At 39.0% G+C, this 16,500-nt stretch overlaps 1 protein-coding gene across 6 annotated transcripts in view; it reads right to left on the bottom strand.

Moving 5' to 3' along the window:
* Positions 1–14,358: 14,358 nt before the first annotated feature.
* USP33 (ubiquitin specific peptidase 33) overlaps positions 14,359–16,500 on the bottom strand; it is a 60,380-nt gene continuing 58,238 nt past the window's right edge. For all 6 annotated transcript variants that reach the window (XM_043460922.1, XM_043460921.1, XM_043460920.1 and 3 more), the window contains 2 exons: positions 15,970–16,038; positions 14,359–15,533 (listed from right to left, as the gene is read on the bottom strand). In XM_043460922.1, the coding sequence (XP_043316857.1) occupies positions 15,376–15,533; positions 15,970–16,038 (227 nt within the window). In that variant the 3' untranslated portion in view covers positions 14,359–15,375. The remainder of the gene's footprint in view (positions 15,534–15,969; positions 16,039–16,500) is intronic.

Below are 16,500 nucleotides of genomic sequence, written 5' to 3'. Positions count from 1 at the left end.
ACCGAACATGTGACACTATTCACTTTTTTCTTTTTTAGAAAATAGGCTTAGAGAGGTTAAGTAACTTATCCAGGTTTGAGCTGCAAAGTGCTATATAGACATATAAAGTACTGGGGGAACAGAGGAGGACTTGGGAAAGAGTTTTTATAAGGGTTGGCATTTGAGTTACAGCATGACTGCAAAGCAGAGGAAAAAGATCATTTTCAGCTGAGGGAATTGTATGAATGAGAGTGTGTGGGAATGTGAGAGGGGAACTACAAGTAGCCCCAAGTGGCTGCACTCAAGAGTCTTTGGAACAAACACTAAAAGGGTGATCTCAGCTGATGCCAGGAGCTCTGTGTCAGATCCAGAACCACTTTTTCTACAGTTCTTTTTAGAGTGTGAAGCAGAGTTTGAAAAAGCCCCTCAAAAGGAATGCTAGAATTAGAAAAATCACCATTTTGCAACCTGTAATGAAATAATTGATGCAGGCAAATAATCATCAGTAGATAACACTATTCATTGAAAAGTTGATCAGTAATTTTACAATGAAAGGATTGCACTTTCACCATCTGAACTCACTGATCAATCCTTGTATCATTAAAAGTGGGAGAAATACTGTGTGACCTCTTACTTCACCAGGCTCATCTAACATGGTAGATATTGGTGTCTTTCAATGAGCTATGCCTGCTGATATTCAAGCCCAATATGTAGTTCTCTTCCAAAAGAAAATGGCTAGAAATGGGTGCCAGTTCCAGTCCCAACTCCTTGGGAGCCTGCAGCATTTTGTTGTACCCTCTTGGAATATAGCTGCCATAGAGTAAGGAAGATCAGGCTATCCAGAGAGAGGCCCTGGGGGATGAGATCCTGTGGAGAGAGGCCTTGATGGAGATAAATATAGTGCCTCAGCCAACAGCACCGAGGCCCTGGTTAGATGAGAAGCCTTCTTGAACCTTCCAGCACAGCAAATCTGCCAGCTCAGTGCAGTCCTATCCAGACAACACATGGAAAACCACCCAGACGACCAAAAGAATTGTGAAAAATAAATCTTCATTTTAAGCCCAATAAGTTTTGGGGTTCTTTGTTACACTACAAAAGATCATCTGTAATGTGAGTAGCATCATGACTCTACTATTTGAGAACTACTCCAGCTGCTGTGTTCATGAACAGTCTCAAACTTCAGCGTCCTCAGGTCCTATAGCAGAACTTTACTTGGATGAGAGACAGAGAATTCAAGGAACTTAAACCCAAAAGGCTTGTCTGACAAATCTACACCTGAATCATTGCTATCAGAAATGTTTATGCCTCCATAATTTTGCCAAACATACACACTTTAGATTTGAATTATCAAAATCATTATCTACTTAGTATTTGGAGCCCTACAGAGGGATAGGGTGGTATCCTGGACTTTCTGCCACTGATGACATCTGAAAAGCACTGTAGAATTAAGCATCTGGAAAGGAATGTTATATGCACCCAAAACCAGGGAGAGAGACTGCATTTACCATGTACTTTATATCTTTTGAACATTTAGTTTCATATCAACACAAGAAAGGACATACTCATTTTACAAATGAGGCAACTGAGATAACTGCCAAGGTCACACAGCTATTAGGTGGAAGAGCCTGTATTCAATGTAAACAATTTGATTGTTGTAGATTGATTGCATTAAATGACCTTAATTGTTCACATGTCTGTGTATCCACATCTTTTGCCACGTGACTTTGCAGTTCTTTAAAAGTAGAATGTGGGGCTTCCCTGGTGGTCTGGTGGTGAAGAATCTGCCTGCGAATTCAGGAGACACAAGTTCAATCCCTGGGCCAGGAGGATCCCACGTGCCACAGAGCAACTAAGCCCATGTGCCACAACTACTGGGCCAGCATTCTAGAACCTGAGAACCACAACTGCTGAGCCCAAGTGCCACAAGTACTGAAGCCCATGTGCCTAGAGCCCGTGCTCCACAAGAGAAGCCACCACAATGAGAAGCCCATGCATTTCAATGAAGAATAGCACCCCAGCTTGCCACAACTAGAGAGAAAGCACATGCAGCAACGAAAACTCAATGCAGGCAAAGATGGAATAAATCTTTTTTTAAAAAAAGAGAATGTATTTCCCCCTCTCTTGACTCTGAGTTACATCATGCAGCTTGCTTTGGTCAAGGAAATATTAGTAGATAGGGTACATGGAGAGACTTGAAAATGGCTTATTTCTCTGCCATGACCAAGAGAACATGCCTGGGTTAGCCAGGCGAAAGGAATAAGAAACAGAACAAATTTATTCCAGTCATCTCCATGGAAGTCATCCTAGATCAGCTGAACCCTAGACAAACTAGTGAGCTCAGCCAGCCTCAGAGAACTGCCTACCCACCCGCCCCCTCAACTGACTAAAGATGAGGAATGAGCCTAGGTGAGATGAGCCAAGGGCCTGATTAGCTCAATTCCCCAGACTTGTGAAATAAACAATGTTCTTCCACATTGCTGAGTTTTGTGGCTGTCACATAGCATCATTGTAGCCAAAGTAACTGACACACTGGCTCTAGAGCCCATACTGCTAATGACTATGTTGCTTTTCAGATTGTTCTAGTTTTAGGTGACTTGACATGTAACTAGATATTCAATACCTTCAGCAAAGAGTTAGAAATTTGAGAATAGAGTTTGTAAGAGTCATTAAGGGTAGTAAGATACAATTGAGAATCATTTTAAAAGAAGCAGTGTTTAGGGAATTCACTGGCGGTCCAGTGGTTAGGACCCTGTGCTCTCATTCCCAAGGGCCTAGATTCAGTTCCTGGTTGGGGAACTTAAGAGCCCACAAACCTCAGGGCAGCCAAAAAGAAAAAGAAGATGTGATATTGAAAACAAGGGAGTGAATGAGCTCTCTAAAGAATAGAATAATTAGTTACAAAGAGTGAGAAAGATTTATCCTTTAACATCCAGAAAGAGAAGACACAGTAGGCAGATATGCAGAGGGGAAAAAATGGAGGGACTGAGGCACCATGCTTCATAAGGAGGGAAGTTTCAGGATATAGTTATCGCTGAGAAAGTCACTGGACTGTCCAGTTGGAAATTTACTTGTGACTTCTGAGAGAAGCATAGGTTTTGGAATCAGACACATCTGTGTTTGAATTCTGACACTTAATAGTTGTATGGCATTATCAACTCAACAGACATGAGCTTGAGCAAACTGCAGGAGGTAGCAAAGAAGAGGGAAGCGTGGCATGTTGCAGTCCTTGAGGTTGCAGAGTCAGACACGACTGAGCAACTGAACAACAAGAAAACACATTTAACCTAGTGTCTGACACTTGCTAAGAACCTGAGATTAGTAGTGACCAGTGGTGATTGTATTGTTAATAAAACAGTTTTGAATGATAGCCCATTTTTTTCTCCCTAGAGAAATTATTTATTTCTAATCTCCTTACTCTCAACCCTTCAAAGTGATATCAAGTATATTCAAACTGATCACTTTCCTTTGAGAGTTAAGGGAGTAGCTTCAAAAATACAAGAAAATTGCATTTTTCTGATATAATTAACTGCATATAACTGCTAAGTCGCTTTGGACTTTAATATTCCTTTGGAATATAATATTCCAAAATTTGGTATAGAAATAGTAATGACTGTTAATAAGTCATATAAGAGAAAAAAAAAGGGTTTTTTGAGTAGGGTGGCAACAGTAAAAGCCAGATAGATTTGAAAGGTAAAGAGGGTAAATATTGAAGTGGAAGCAAAAAGTGAAACAGAGCAGAATCCTGTGAGGCCTCCCAGGTACAAATCCTTTCCATGTCCCCTGTTTTTTGTTTATAGGAAATAGGCTTCACTCAACCTCTTAGACCTTCCCTGTATTCCAAAAGTGAAAGTGAAAGTTGCTCAGTCGTGTCCAATTCTGCGACCCCATGAACCGCAGCATGCCAGGCCTCCTTGTCGATCACCAACTCCTGGAGTCCATCCAAATCCATATCCATTGAGTTGGTGATGCCATCCAACCATCTCATCCTCTGTCATCCCCTTCTCCTCCTGCCCTCAATCTTCCCAGCATCAGGGTCTTTTCACATGAGTCAGATCCTCACATCTGGTGGCCAAAGTATTGGAGTTTCAGCTTCAACATCAGTCCTTCTAATGAACACCCAGGACTGATCTCCTTTAGGATGGACTGGTTGGATCTCCTTGCAGTCCAAGGGACTCTCAAGAGTCTTATCCAACACCACAGTTCAAAAGCATCAATTCTTCGGTGCTCAGCTTTCTTTATGGTCCAACTCTCACATCGATACATAACTACTGGAAAAGCCACAGTAACTTCAGGCTAAGCATAAACACTGGACCCCAGACCAGATGGAACCAGAAGGCTGATGATTGAGATTTCTGGAACACCAGCCTGCTACCTCACCAACAACCAATTAGAGGAAGGTTACACATCTGGCAGCCCTCTCCACCAATTTTGCCTGTAAAATGTCTCCCTGAAACCTACTAGGGAAATTCGGATGTTTTGAGCGCTAACTCCTCTGATTGCCCTGTCTGGCACCTTACAATCAATACTGTTCCCTCCTTTACCACAACTTGGTGTCAGTAGATTGGTTTTACTGCATGCAGGCAGGCAGACCCAAGTTTGATTCAATAACAAGAGTGTAGACCAACCAAGAAAGAACTTTGTCACTAAGTATGGTACTGGCACAAAAACAGAAATATAGATGACAAATACAGAAAAATAGATCAATGGCACAGGATAGAAAGCCCAGAAAATAGTTCCACACACATATGATCAATCTATGACAAAGGAGGCAAGACTCTGCAGTAAAGACAGTCTCTTCAATGTGCCAGATGGTGCTGAGAAAACTAGACAACTATGTGTAAAAAAAAAAAAATGTAATTAGAACATTCTTTAACACTATACACAAAAATAAACTCAAAATGGATTAAAGACCTAAATGTAAGATCAGATACTATAAAACTCTTAGAGGAAAACATAGGCAGAACACTCTTTGACGTAAATCATAGCAATATCTTATCCCATCCATCTCCTCGAGTAATAGAAATAAAAATGAAAATAAATAAATAGGAGCTAATTAAACCCAAAAACTTTTACACAGCAAAGAAAACCATAAACAAAATTTTAAAAAAACATAGAATGGGAGCAAATATTTGCAAACAATGTGATCAACAGGGGACTAGTCTCCAAAATTTACAAATAGCTCATGTGGCTCAATATCAAGAAAGCAAACAACCCAATCAAAAAATGGGCAGAAGACTTAAGTAGACATTTTTCCAAAGATGACATACAGTTGGCCAATAGGCACAAAAGAAGATGCTCAACATTGCTAATTATTAGAGAATGCAAATCAAAACTATGAGATATCACCTCATACCGGTCAGAATGGCTATCAACAAAAAGTCTACAACAATAAATGTTGGAGAGGATGTGGAGAAAAGGGAGCCCTCCTACACTGTTGGTAGGAATATAAATTGGTACAACCACTATGAAGAACTATGGAAGTTCTTCAAAAACTAAAAATAGAGCTACCATATGACCCAGCAATCCCACACCTGGGCATATATGTGGAGAAAAATGTGGTTTGAAAGAATCCATGAACCTCCCCCAATGTTCATTTCAGTAGAATTTACAATAGCTAAGACATAGAAGCAACATAAATGTTCATCAATAGGAAAATGGATGAAAAAGAAGTGGTACATATATACAACGAAATATTGTTGTTTACTCACTAAGTCATGTCTGACTCTTTTGCAACCCTGTGGACTATACCCACCAGGCTCCTCTATCAATGGGAATTTCCCAGACAAGAATACTGGAGTGGGTTTGGTTTCCATGTCCTTCTCCAGGGGATCTTCCAGACCCAGGGACTGAACCCACATCTCCTGCATCGGCAGGTGGATCACTGGTGAAGGCCAGTGAAATATTACCCAGCCATTAAAAAGGGTGAAATAATGCCATTCACAGCAGTATGGATGAACCTGGAGATCATCCTAAGTGAAGTAAGTTAGACAGAGACCAATATCATATATCATTTATATGCAGAATCTTTTTTTAAAAAAAAATGATACAAATGAACTTACAAAACAGACAGAGACACGGAGAATGAACCTATGATTACCAGGGGGGAAGTGAGGAGGGAGGGATGGATTTGGAGTTTGGGACTGACATATACACACTGCTGTATTTAAAATAGATAACCAACAAGGACCTACTGTATAGCACACAGAACTATACTCAATATTTTGCAACAATCTATAAGGGAAAAGAGCCTAAAAAAATAGATATATGTGTGTGTATAACTGGATCACTTTTCTGTACGCCTGAAACTAACACAACGCTGTAAATCAACTACACTTCAATAAAAAAATTACAATTAAAAAAAGAGAAGTGAAGAAAGACATGTGGCCAGTGTGGCACACAGGTCTAGGAAATGCTCATTTCTTTCATCTGCCTCCTAAAAAGGAAAATTTAGCAAGTGTGAAGGCAGGGGAAATTTAGAAATGAAAAGGGACAGTTTGAGAAAGTCTATGATGTGGATAATTTTTTTTTTGGCCATGACATGGGCATGCAAGATCTTAGTTCTCCGACAGGGATCAAACTCACGCCCCCTGCAGTGAAAGCCCAGAGTTCTAATCACTGAGCCACCAGGGAAGTCCCAATACTTAATGTTAACATGTACTGAGGTGTGTTACAATGGAATATCATTTCAATCATAACAAAGAATGAAATGTTGCCATTTTCAGCAACATGGATGGGCTTGGAGGCTATAAGTGAAATGTTAGAGAAAGCTGAATATTATATGATATCACTTATATGTGGAATCTAAAAAAAAAAAGCAAACTAATGAATATAACAAAAGACAGATAGATTCACAAATACAGAGAACAAATTAATGATTACCAGTGAGTAGAGGGAAGTGGGGGGGAGCAATGAGGGGTTAGGGATTAAGAGGTGCAAATTATTAACTATAAAATAATCTATAGGCCTCCCCTGGTGGTCCAGTGGTTGAGGTCCACCTGCCAATGCAGGGGACATGGGTTTGATTCTTGGTTCGGGAGGATCCCACATGCCAAAGGGGGACCACTAATGAAGCCGTCAGGCCTAGAGTTCATGCTTGGCAACAAGACAAGCTGCTGCAATGAGAAGCCCATGCATCACAACTAAAGAGTAGTCCCCAGTTACTGCAACTAGACAAAAGCTTGTGCAGCAACAGACTCAGCACAGCCAAAAATAAATAAATTTTGAAAAACAAAACAAAGTAAGCTACAAGGATATATTGTACAATACAGTGAATATAACCAGTATTTTGTAATAACTATAGGTGAAATATGTGGTGGTTTAGTTGCTAAGTCGTGTCCAATCCTTGAGACCCCATGCCCACTAGGCTCCTCTGTCCATGGGATTTTCCAGGCAAGAATACTGGAGTGAGTTGCCATTTCCTTCTCCAGGGGATCTTCCAGACCCAGGAATCGAACCCACGTCTCCAGCATTGCAGGCAGATTCTTTACCGACTGAGCTACAAAGGAAGCTCAAGTGAAATATAAGCTTTATTTTTTTATTTTATTTTTTTACAGAGTTCCATCATTTATGAAACAGAGACTCCGTTTAAGACTGTTCTCACAGAAAGCAGTTAAAGAGCAGTCATTTGGAAGGGGAGGAGGCTAGTGGACCTGTGACTCTCAGGAGCCTTCCTGCAGTGGCCACAGCTGGGGGAGGGGTACTGTCCACCCTTTGGCTCTGTCTCCATCCTGGGCATCTGCTCAAGGATCACCCTCTTGTGGTTCTGACCCCTCTGACCTTGGCTCTTGGGGGACTTCTTGACTTGGCTGTTGTCATTCCAGGTTCATATATCATGCCTCTTCCTAAAGAAACCTGAGAATTCCTCAGACTGGAAGCTTCAGATGCTCCAAGGGCAAATCAGTTAGTGCTTTGAATTCACATGTTAACAAACAGATTATTTAGCATCACTCCAAAAGAGTAACACAAATTACCTCTAACTATGGATGGACTATGGATGGATGATTGTTGTTTAGTGGCTAAGTCGTGTCCAACTCTTTTGAGACCCCATGGACTATATAGCCTGCCAGGCTCCTCCGTCCATGGGATTTTCCAGGCAAGAATACTGGAGTGGGTTGCCATTTCCTTCTCCAGAAATATAAGCTTTAAACAAGAAATTTTTTTTAAATATAATGAGTCACAATATAATGAATTGTATTTTTATGTCTGTAACTTACATAATATTGTACCTCAACTATACTTCAATTAAAAAAAAAGTTTTTTAATTTAAAATAAAGGGTCTTCCCTGGCAGTCCAGTGGTTAAGGCTCCACCATTCTATTGCAGGGGGCAAGTGTTTGATCCCTGCTCAGGGAACTAAGATCCCACATGCTTCAAGCGAGGCCAAATAAAAAAAAATTACTGAGGGAAGTGAAAGGGCATGAGAAATACCATGAACGAATAAATAAATTCATGGGAAAAGAGAGGAAGTCAGAGAGGGAAATAGGAGGGCTTCTCCTTTCTTTAATGCAGAAAGTGAGAAGATGGCAAACATTAAGAGGTGGAAACAGAAGGAAGACAAAGGAGCTTATGCCTCCTCAATATTAACAAAAGAGGGGTAAGATTATTTACTGCAGCCAAGGAAAGGCAAGGTTTGAAAGAGCCGGTGTGGTATAGTATGTTACCCTGAGGAACTGACAAAGGATCACTAAAGATGTCATTAAGCTCTGAGAGCTAAATTGATGCAAAAACAAATATTTTATGATTATAGATGTTAGTCTTCCCATCCTCACTTTTAAGTTCAGTGATTCTAAATGGTTCTGAAATTCTATGTCTTAAACTAACTGGAAGTAATTTAGTATAGTTCAAGATATCTGTGTGTTGGAACATATGCTGTGTAATTAACCCAAATCCACAATCTTACAATACAAAATCATAACCTTTCTAAGCAATGGCGTCATTGTCAGGATCAAGGGAGATTAAACTTTTTAAAGTTGGGCATAAGATTTATAACAACTGCTTTTTGACCCCAGACTTTTTCTTTTTTTGCCTGAGCAGACTGGTTCCAAATAGGAAAAGAAATACGTCAAGGCTGTATATTGTCACCCTGTTTATATAACTTATATGCATAGTACATCATGAGAACTGCTAAGTTGGATGAAGCACAAGCTGGAATCAAGATTGCTGGGAGAAATATCAATAACCTCAGATATGCAGATGACACCACTCTTATGGCAGAAAGCGAAGAAGAACTAAAGAATCTCTTGATGAAAGTGAAAGAGAAGAATGAAAAAGTTGACTTAAAGCTCAACATTCAGAAAACTAAGATCATGGCATATGGACCCATCACTTCATGGCAAATAGATGGGGAAACAGTGGAAAGAGTAACAGACTTTATTTTCTTGGGCTCCAAAATCACTGCAGATGGTGACTGCAGCCATGAAATTAAATGATGCTTGCTTCTTGGAAGGAAAGTTATGACCAACCTAGACAGCATATTAAAAAGCAGAGACATTACTTTGCCCACAAAGGTCCGTCTAGTCAAGGCTATGGTTTTTCCAGTAGTCATGTGTGGATGTGAGAATTGGACTGTAAAAAAAGCTGAGTGCCAAAATTGATGTTTTTGAACTGTGGTGTTGGAGAAGACTCTTCAGAGTCCCTTGGACTGCAAGGAGATCTAACCAGACCATCCTAAAGGAGATCAGTCCTGGGTGTTCATTGGAAGGACTGATGTTGAAGCTGAAACTCCAATATTTTGGCCACCTGATTCGAAGAGCTGACTCATTGGAAAAGACCCTGATGCTGGGAAAGATCAAAGGTAGGAGGAGAAGGGGACGATAGAGGATGAGATAGTTGGATGGCATCACCGACTCAATGGACATAAGTTTGGGTAAGCTTCAGGAGTTGGTGATGGACAGGGAGGCCTGGCGTGCTGCGATCCATGGGGTCGCAAAGAGTCGGACATGACGAGCGACTGAACTGAACTGAACTGAACTGAGCAGCATGTGGGTCTTGGTTCCCTGACTGGTGATGGATCCGAGCCCCGAGCAGCGAAAGCATAGGATCCTAACCACTGGACTGCCAGGGAATTCCCTTTTTATTTTGAAGAATTTCAAACCCAGAGAAATTCCAAGAATAAGGTAGAACCCCTGTAACACAGAAACTGTATATTCACTATTTTTTTTACTTTTTTTAAAAATCAAGGTATAAGAAAAGGGAACCTTCTTACACTGTTGGTGGGAATGCAAACTAGTATAGCCACTATGGAGAACAGTGTAGAGATTCCTTAAAAAACTGGAAATAGAACTGCCATATGACCCAGCAATCCCACTGCTGGGCATACACACTGAGGAAACCAGAATTGAAAGAGACACGTGTTCCCCAATGTTCATCGCAGCACTGTTTACAATAGCCAGGACATGGAAGCAACCTAGATGTCTGTCAGCAGATGAATGGATAAGAAAGCTGTGGTACATATACACAATGGAATATTACTCAGCCATTAAAAAGAATACATTTGAATCAGTTCTAATGAGGTGGATGAAACTGGAGCCTATTATAGAGTGAAGTAAGCCAGAAAGAAAAATACCAATACAGTATACTAACACATATATACGGAATTTAGAAAGATGGTAACGATAACCCTGTATGCGAGACAGCAAAAGAGACAGAGATGTATTGAACAGTCTTTTAGACTCCGTGGGAGAGGGCGAGGGCAGAATGATATGGGAGAATGGCATTGAAACATGTAAATTATCATATGTGAAACGAATTGACAGTCCAGGTTCAATGCATGATACAGGGTGCTTGGGACTGGTGCACTGGGATGACCCAGAGGGATGGGATGGGGAGGGAGGAGGGAGGGGGGTTCAGGATGGGGAACACACGTACACCCATGGCGGATTCAAGTCAATGTATGGCAAAACCAATACAATGTTGTAAAGTAAAATAAATAATTTTTAAAAAATCAAAGCATAGTTGATGTATACTACTACATGTTACAGGTATACAATATAGTGATTCACAATTTTTAAATGTTGTACTCCATTTGTAGTTATGGTAATATACTGACTATAATCCCTGTGCTGTGCAGTATATTCTTGTAGCTGATTTTATATTTAGTAGTCTGCTTCTCTTAATCCCTTACCCTGTACCACCCCACCCCTCTTCCCTCTACCCACTGGTAACCTCTAGTTTGTTCTCTGTATCGGTGAGTCTGCCTCTCTTTTGTTATATTCATTAGTTGTGTTTTTAGAAGCCACACAAAGTGATACCATACAGTATTTGCCTTTCTCTTATTTCACTTTAGCCTAATACTCTCTAAGTCCACCAATGTTGCTGCAATTGGCAACATTTCATTCTTTGCATGGGCCAGCAAGTATTCCATTGTGTAGAATATTACTTATCTGTTTATCTATGGATGTACACTGAGGTTGGTTCCATGTCTTGGCAATTATAAATAATGCTCTTATGAACATTAGGGTGCATGTATTTTTTTGAGTATGTTTTTGTATTTTCTGGATATATATCCAGGAATGGAATTGCTGGGTCATACTGTAGCTCTCATGGACGTGAATTTGAGCAAACTGCAGGAGACAGTGAAGGACAGGGAAGCCTGGTGTGCTGTATGTAGGCCATGGAGTTGCAGAGTCAGACACGACTTAGTGACTGAAAAATAATAAACAGCAGCTATATTTTCACTTTTCTGAGAAACCTCCATACTGTTTTCCACAGTGACTATCCCAGTTTACATTCCCACAAAACGTACAAGAGTTCCCTTTTCTTCACATCCTAGCCAACATCAGTTATTTGTGTTCTGATAGCCATTGTGACAGGTGTGACGTGATATGTCAATGTGGTTTTGATCTGATTCAGCAATTAACACTTGCCACCTATTTGTGATCTCTCTTCCTGCTTTCTCTCTCTGTTTATTTCATATAGCATTATTTCAATCCTAAAAACTTCACCATGTATTTCCTACCAAGTTCATTCCTTCATACTACTATAGGAGTTATCACACTAGAGAAATTTAATACTGAAATATTATCTAATGTATACTCCCTGGCCAATCCAATTTTCCCCAACTGTCCTCATATCACTCCTTATAAATTTTGTCCAATCCAGGATCCAATCAAGGACCACACATTACATTTTTTGTAATGGTTTCTTGATCTTCAGGCTTTTTTTGTCTTTCATAACTAATTCTTTGAAGCATCGAGGAAAATTATTTTGTATAATATGCCTTTTTAAAACAATTATCTTGATTTCCTCCCTCATGATCAGATTCAGATTAAATATTTTTGGCAGCCTTCTTACATAGATGTGTCCTTAAAAGTTACACATTTTGAAAAGGAGAAAGAGAGTAAGGGATTATATTAAGTGCCAAGTTAAGTTTATATAACAATACCCCTAACTATCATAATCCTATTAACAAGTATGGCAGACACACAGATGTTCAGACCACCCTTCAAGAAAGCACTCATTACCAGATGAGAGAATGCTTGGCTGACAGCATCTTGCTGTTGGTCCCTCCAGGGTCAACTGGAGGTCATTCTCTTTTCCAGGTAGCCCCTAGTAACAGTAAAAGAGCCAAGCCATTTCTGCCCAGTGTGAGACTTCTCTAATGGACAACCTTAGTTGGGCTTTCACTGTGCTGCAGAGACTGTCAGGTCTGCATTATGGTCTGCTAACTCCTGCTCAATCCTGCTTCCTATTTTCTTTCACTGATGTTACTCCTCAAGAAAGCATTTGCACTTCTTGCTCCATCTCAGTGTCTGCTTCCTGGAAAACTCAGCCTGAAACATTCTTGTTTGAGATGAAAAAAACAGGAGATCTGGGAACTTTAAGTGCCGTTCCAAACCAATTCACAGTAGAAAGATGACGTATCTACTATTAAGAGGATATGAATATAGGCAAACTGACTCCAGGGTTCAAAAACTAATCACCTTCATGTTATAAATCAATGTAGTAGTCTTAAAATATTGTAGGCCCTCAGTATCTCTTAACTGCAATTTTCCTACTTTTCAGCTTAAGTAGTTCCAAGAAAATCATCCTCAGAGAAACCGAATTTTTAAATTTGGTATCTATTAACACATATGACAACTTTTTAGCAGAGTCTATGGGGTTAACCCTTTATGTACTATTTTGTTATGCATTCAGATGATTATAATGTAAAAAAAACTAAAAAGTTCTTAAAGACCAGTACTCTTTTTTTGGCCATCCCATGTGGCAGGTGGAACTCCCCCAACCAAGGATCCAATTCATGTCCCCTGCAGAGAAGTGTGGAATCTTAAGCACTGGACAACCAGGAAATCCAAGACCAGTATTCTTATCAATATTATATATCCCAATGACTGATGCTATTAATGAATCTAATGCTAACACTATAATCTGTTTTAAAATAATTCAGTGGGTGAAAATACACCATGGTGAATGAAAACAGTGGTATAAGGTTACAATGACTTTAGTTGTAGTCCCATATCTGCTACTTCTCTGCTATACATATGACTTTGGGCAAGCCACCTGACCTAAGTCATAGGGTTTTAACCAGGATTAAGGGTAAGTAATACACTTTAGTAGAGTGTCTGAAACATCATAAATGGAAAGCACTAAACCTTTTTTGATTATCTCCTAAAGGTCCGTCTAGTCAAGGCTATGGTTTTTCCAGTGGTCATGTATGGATGTGAGAGTTGGACTGTGAAGAAAGCTGAGCGCTGAAAAATTGCTGCTTTTGAACTGTGTGGTGTTGGAGAAGACTCTTGAGAGTCCCTTGGACTGCAGGGAGATCCAACCAGTCCATCCTAAAGGAGATCAGTCCTGGGTGTTCATTGGAAGGACTGATGCTGAAGCTGAAACTCCAATACTTTGGCCACCTCATGCGAAGAGTTGACTCATTGGAAAAGACCCTGATGCTGGGAGGGATTGGGGGAGGGAGGAGGAGGGGACGACAGAGGATGAGATGACTGGATGGCATCACCGACTAGATGGGCATGAGTTTGAGTCAACTCCGGGAGTTGGTGATGGACAGGGAGGCCTGGCGTGCTGCAATTCATGGGGTCGCAAAGAGTGGGACACGACTGAGCGACTGAACTGAACTGAACTGAAATGCCAGGCATTATACTAATCTCTGGTGATTCAAGACAGATCAGTAATATCATTCAATCCTTGAAGATGATCACAGGATAATCATGAGAAAGATGAAAGCTAAAAGCTATCTATATTTTAAAATAATCAAATAGATTCTAATGGCTGATTATTTAATATCATTAAATACCAAAACTTTAACTACTATACCAAATGACTTAATTTGCATATTGCTGATTAAGAAATAACAAGACGTTAGTATCAACAGACTTTATATCCTTCACCCTTCATATCTGTTAAATAAATACAACATCCAAGTTTATACATTTTTAAATCATTTTTATTGAACTGATTTTAATAACACTGTTTTAGCTGGTGGCAGCTGCCCCAGACCAAAACAAAGCCATTGTGAATGCTATTCAACATCCTCAAAGTAATCCCATTTGTTTTTGTACTTGGAATATAATTAAACTTTTGACATCACATAATCAAGCAAATAGCAGTGCATACTATGTTATTCAAAAAGACTTTATGCATTTCATTTAAAAAATCATTTCGCAGAGGCTTCAGCTTTATCAACACATTCTACACATCATGCTCTCAAAATAAAAGTGCCCTAAAACTAACCCTTAGGTTTATTTTACTGTTATTAATGAATACTATTCAGGGTTATAGGAACTGAAATTTAACATTTTACAGTATGAGGCAATAAATTATTAATATTTGCCGACACAAATTCCACTCAGACTAAATACATCATTGATACATTCAAAAAGACAATTTGTAAATATTAATATACTAATTCATATGTTGCAGTGCAAAAGAAGTGACACTCTAACAGTTTCCTGAGCTTTAGGAAATAACATCTTTCTGACTGTGACTCTCAATTTAAAATAGGCTCTTTATAATATGAAGCCATGTCAAAACTATACAATTAAATTAGGTTTTTAGAGAACTGAAAAGATTGGTCAGAGTTATGGTGGTTTAGGGTAATGAAAAAGTTTTCAAAGCAAAAGTATTTACAAAGCTACAAAGGACTATGAATTTACATGTAGTATGAAGATCAAAGACAACCTGATTACCAAATGATCACAATTATCCCTTCTCTTTCAAAAATATTACACCGAAAGACTTTATAAGTTATCTAGCATTAAATATGCCAACCTGTAGAATATTACACATCTTTTTAACACATTCTTCCATAATGCCCAGTAAGAAGGAATAAAAGCTAAAACATTAAAAATCAAGAAAATAAACATGCTTTTAGGAATGTTTTGCATGGGAATATGCTAGGAGAAGTGAAAATGATTTCTCATCAGACCTCTACATATCCTCAGAATTACAAAGACCGAGTTTCTACTTCAATCTTTTCTTCTGCTTGTACTGCATCAGGATCAGCATGAACCACTGGAGGTCGCAAGATGACTTCGGGCCCTCCACCGTATATGGACTGTAGAAAATTCCACGTTTCTTCAGAAATCTGACCAGAATCTGCTCCTGAAAACCAAGTACATAGAGAAAAAAACAGTATTTACAAGCTTTCATATTCGTATTGCAAAAAGCTTTCATAATGTACCCCCAGTATGTATACTCTAGGAATAATTGAGAAGTTTCAGAACATGAATTTTCAGGCTACCAGCCTATATGGTTATAGGTTGCAAATTTATGGTCTGCCTTAAAAAGTTAGAGATTCTTTTTCCCACATATTCTTTTTTTTTAATTAATTTTTTTGGTGTACAGTTACTTTACAATGTTGTATTAGTTTCTACTGTATGGCAAAGTGAATCAGCTATATGTACACATATAGCCCCTCTGTTTTGGATTTCCGTCCAATTTAGGTCACCACAGAGCATTGAGTATTAAGAGTTTCCTGAGCTACAGAGTGTAACAAATCACTAACAAGTAAAGGCTTAACAGTATTAGTCAAACTTACCCTGCTTGAGTATCACATTGCCACATTTGGTGACTGCAATTTTAGTGTTATCAATAGGACCTGGAGGATCTAAGTTAAAAGGCAAAACAAATAATCAAAATGTATAAGTGTACCAAACAACTACATATTTCTGTACCTGAATTAATGAAGGATATAACTGTTTAATTAGATTATTTTTAGTCAGATTATTCTAGTCAGTTCTTAACTGTCTTATTCTGAGTTTCTTTCTTTTTGGGTCTTAGTTCCCTAAAACAGAACCAGGAAGGCAGACAAGTGAAGTTTTCTCACTACCATCCAAAACGTAATAAAAATAATGTCTTAACTATCCATTTGGGGATTACAGATTAAAATGCACTTTTAATACTTTACAAAAGAACAACTCCTTTGTAATTTAAAAAGAATGCAACTCTCAGTTCCAGACTGTCATTAAACTAAAAATATTATACAATGAAATGTTAAATGTTATGTTAAATGTTAAATGTAATGTTAAATGTAAATGTTAAAATGTATATGTGTATATATATATATATT

The sequence above is a fragment of the Cervus canadensis genome, chromosome 2, assembly GCF_019320065.1.
Source record: "Cervus canadensis isolate Bull #8, Minnesota chromosome 2, ASM1932006v1, whole genome shotgun sequence".
Lineage (NCBI taxonomy): Eukaryota > Metazoa > Chordata > Mammalia > Artiodactyla > Cervidae > Cervus > Cervus canadensis.
Note: the sequence above shows the minus strand (reverse complement) of the source record. Positions and strands in the feature narration are given on the sequence as shown.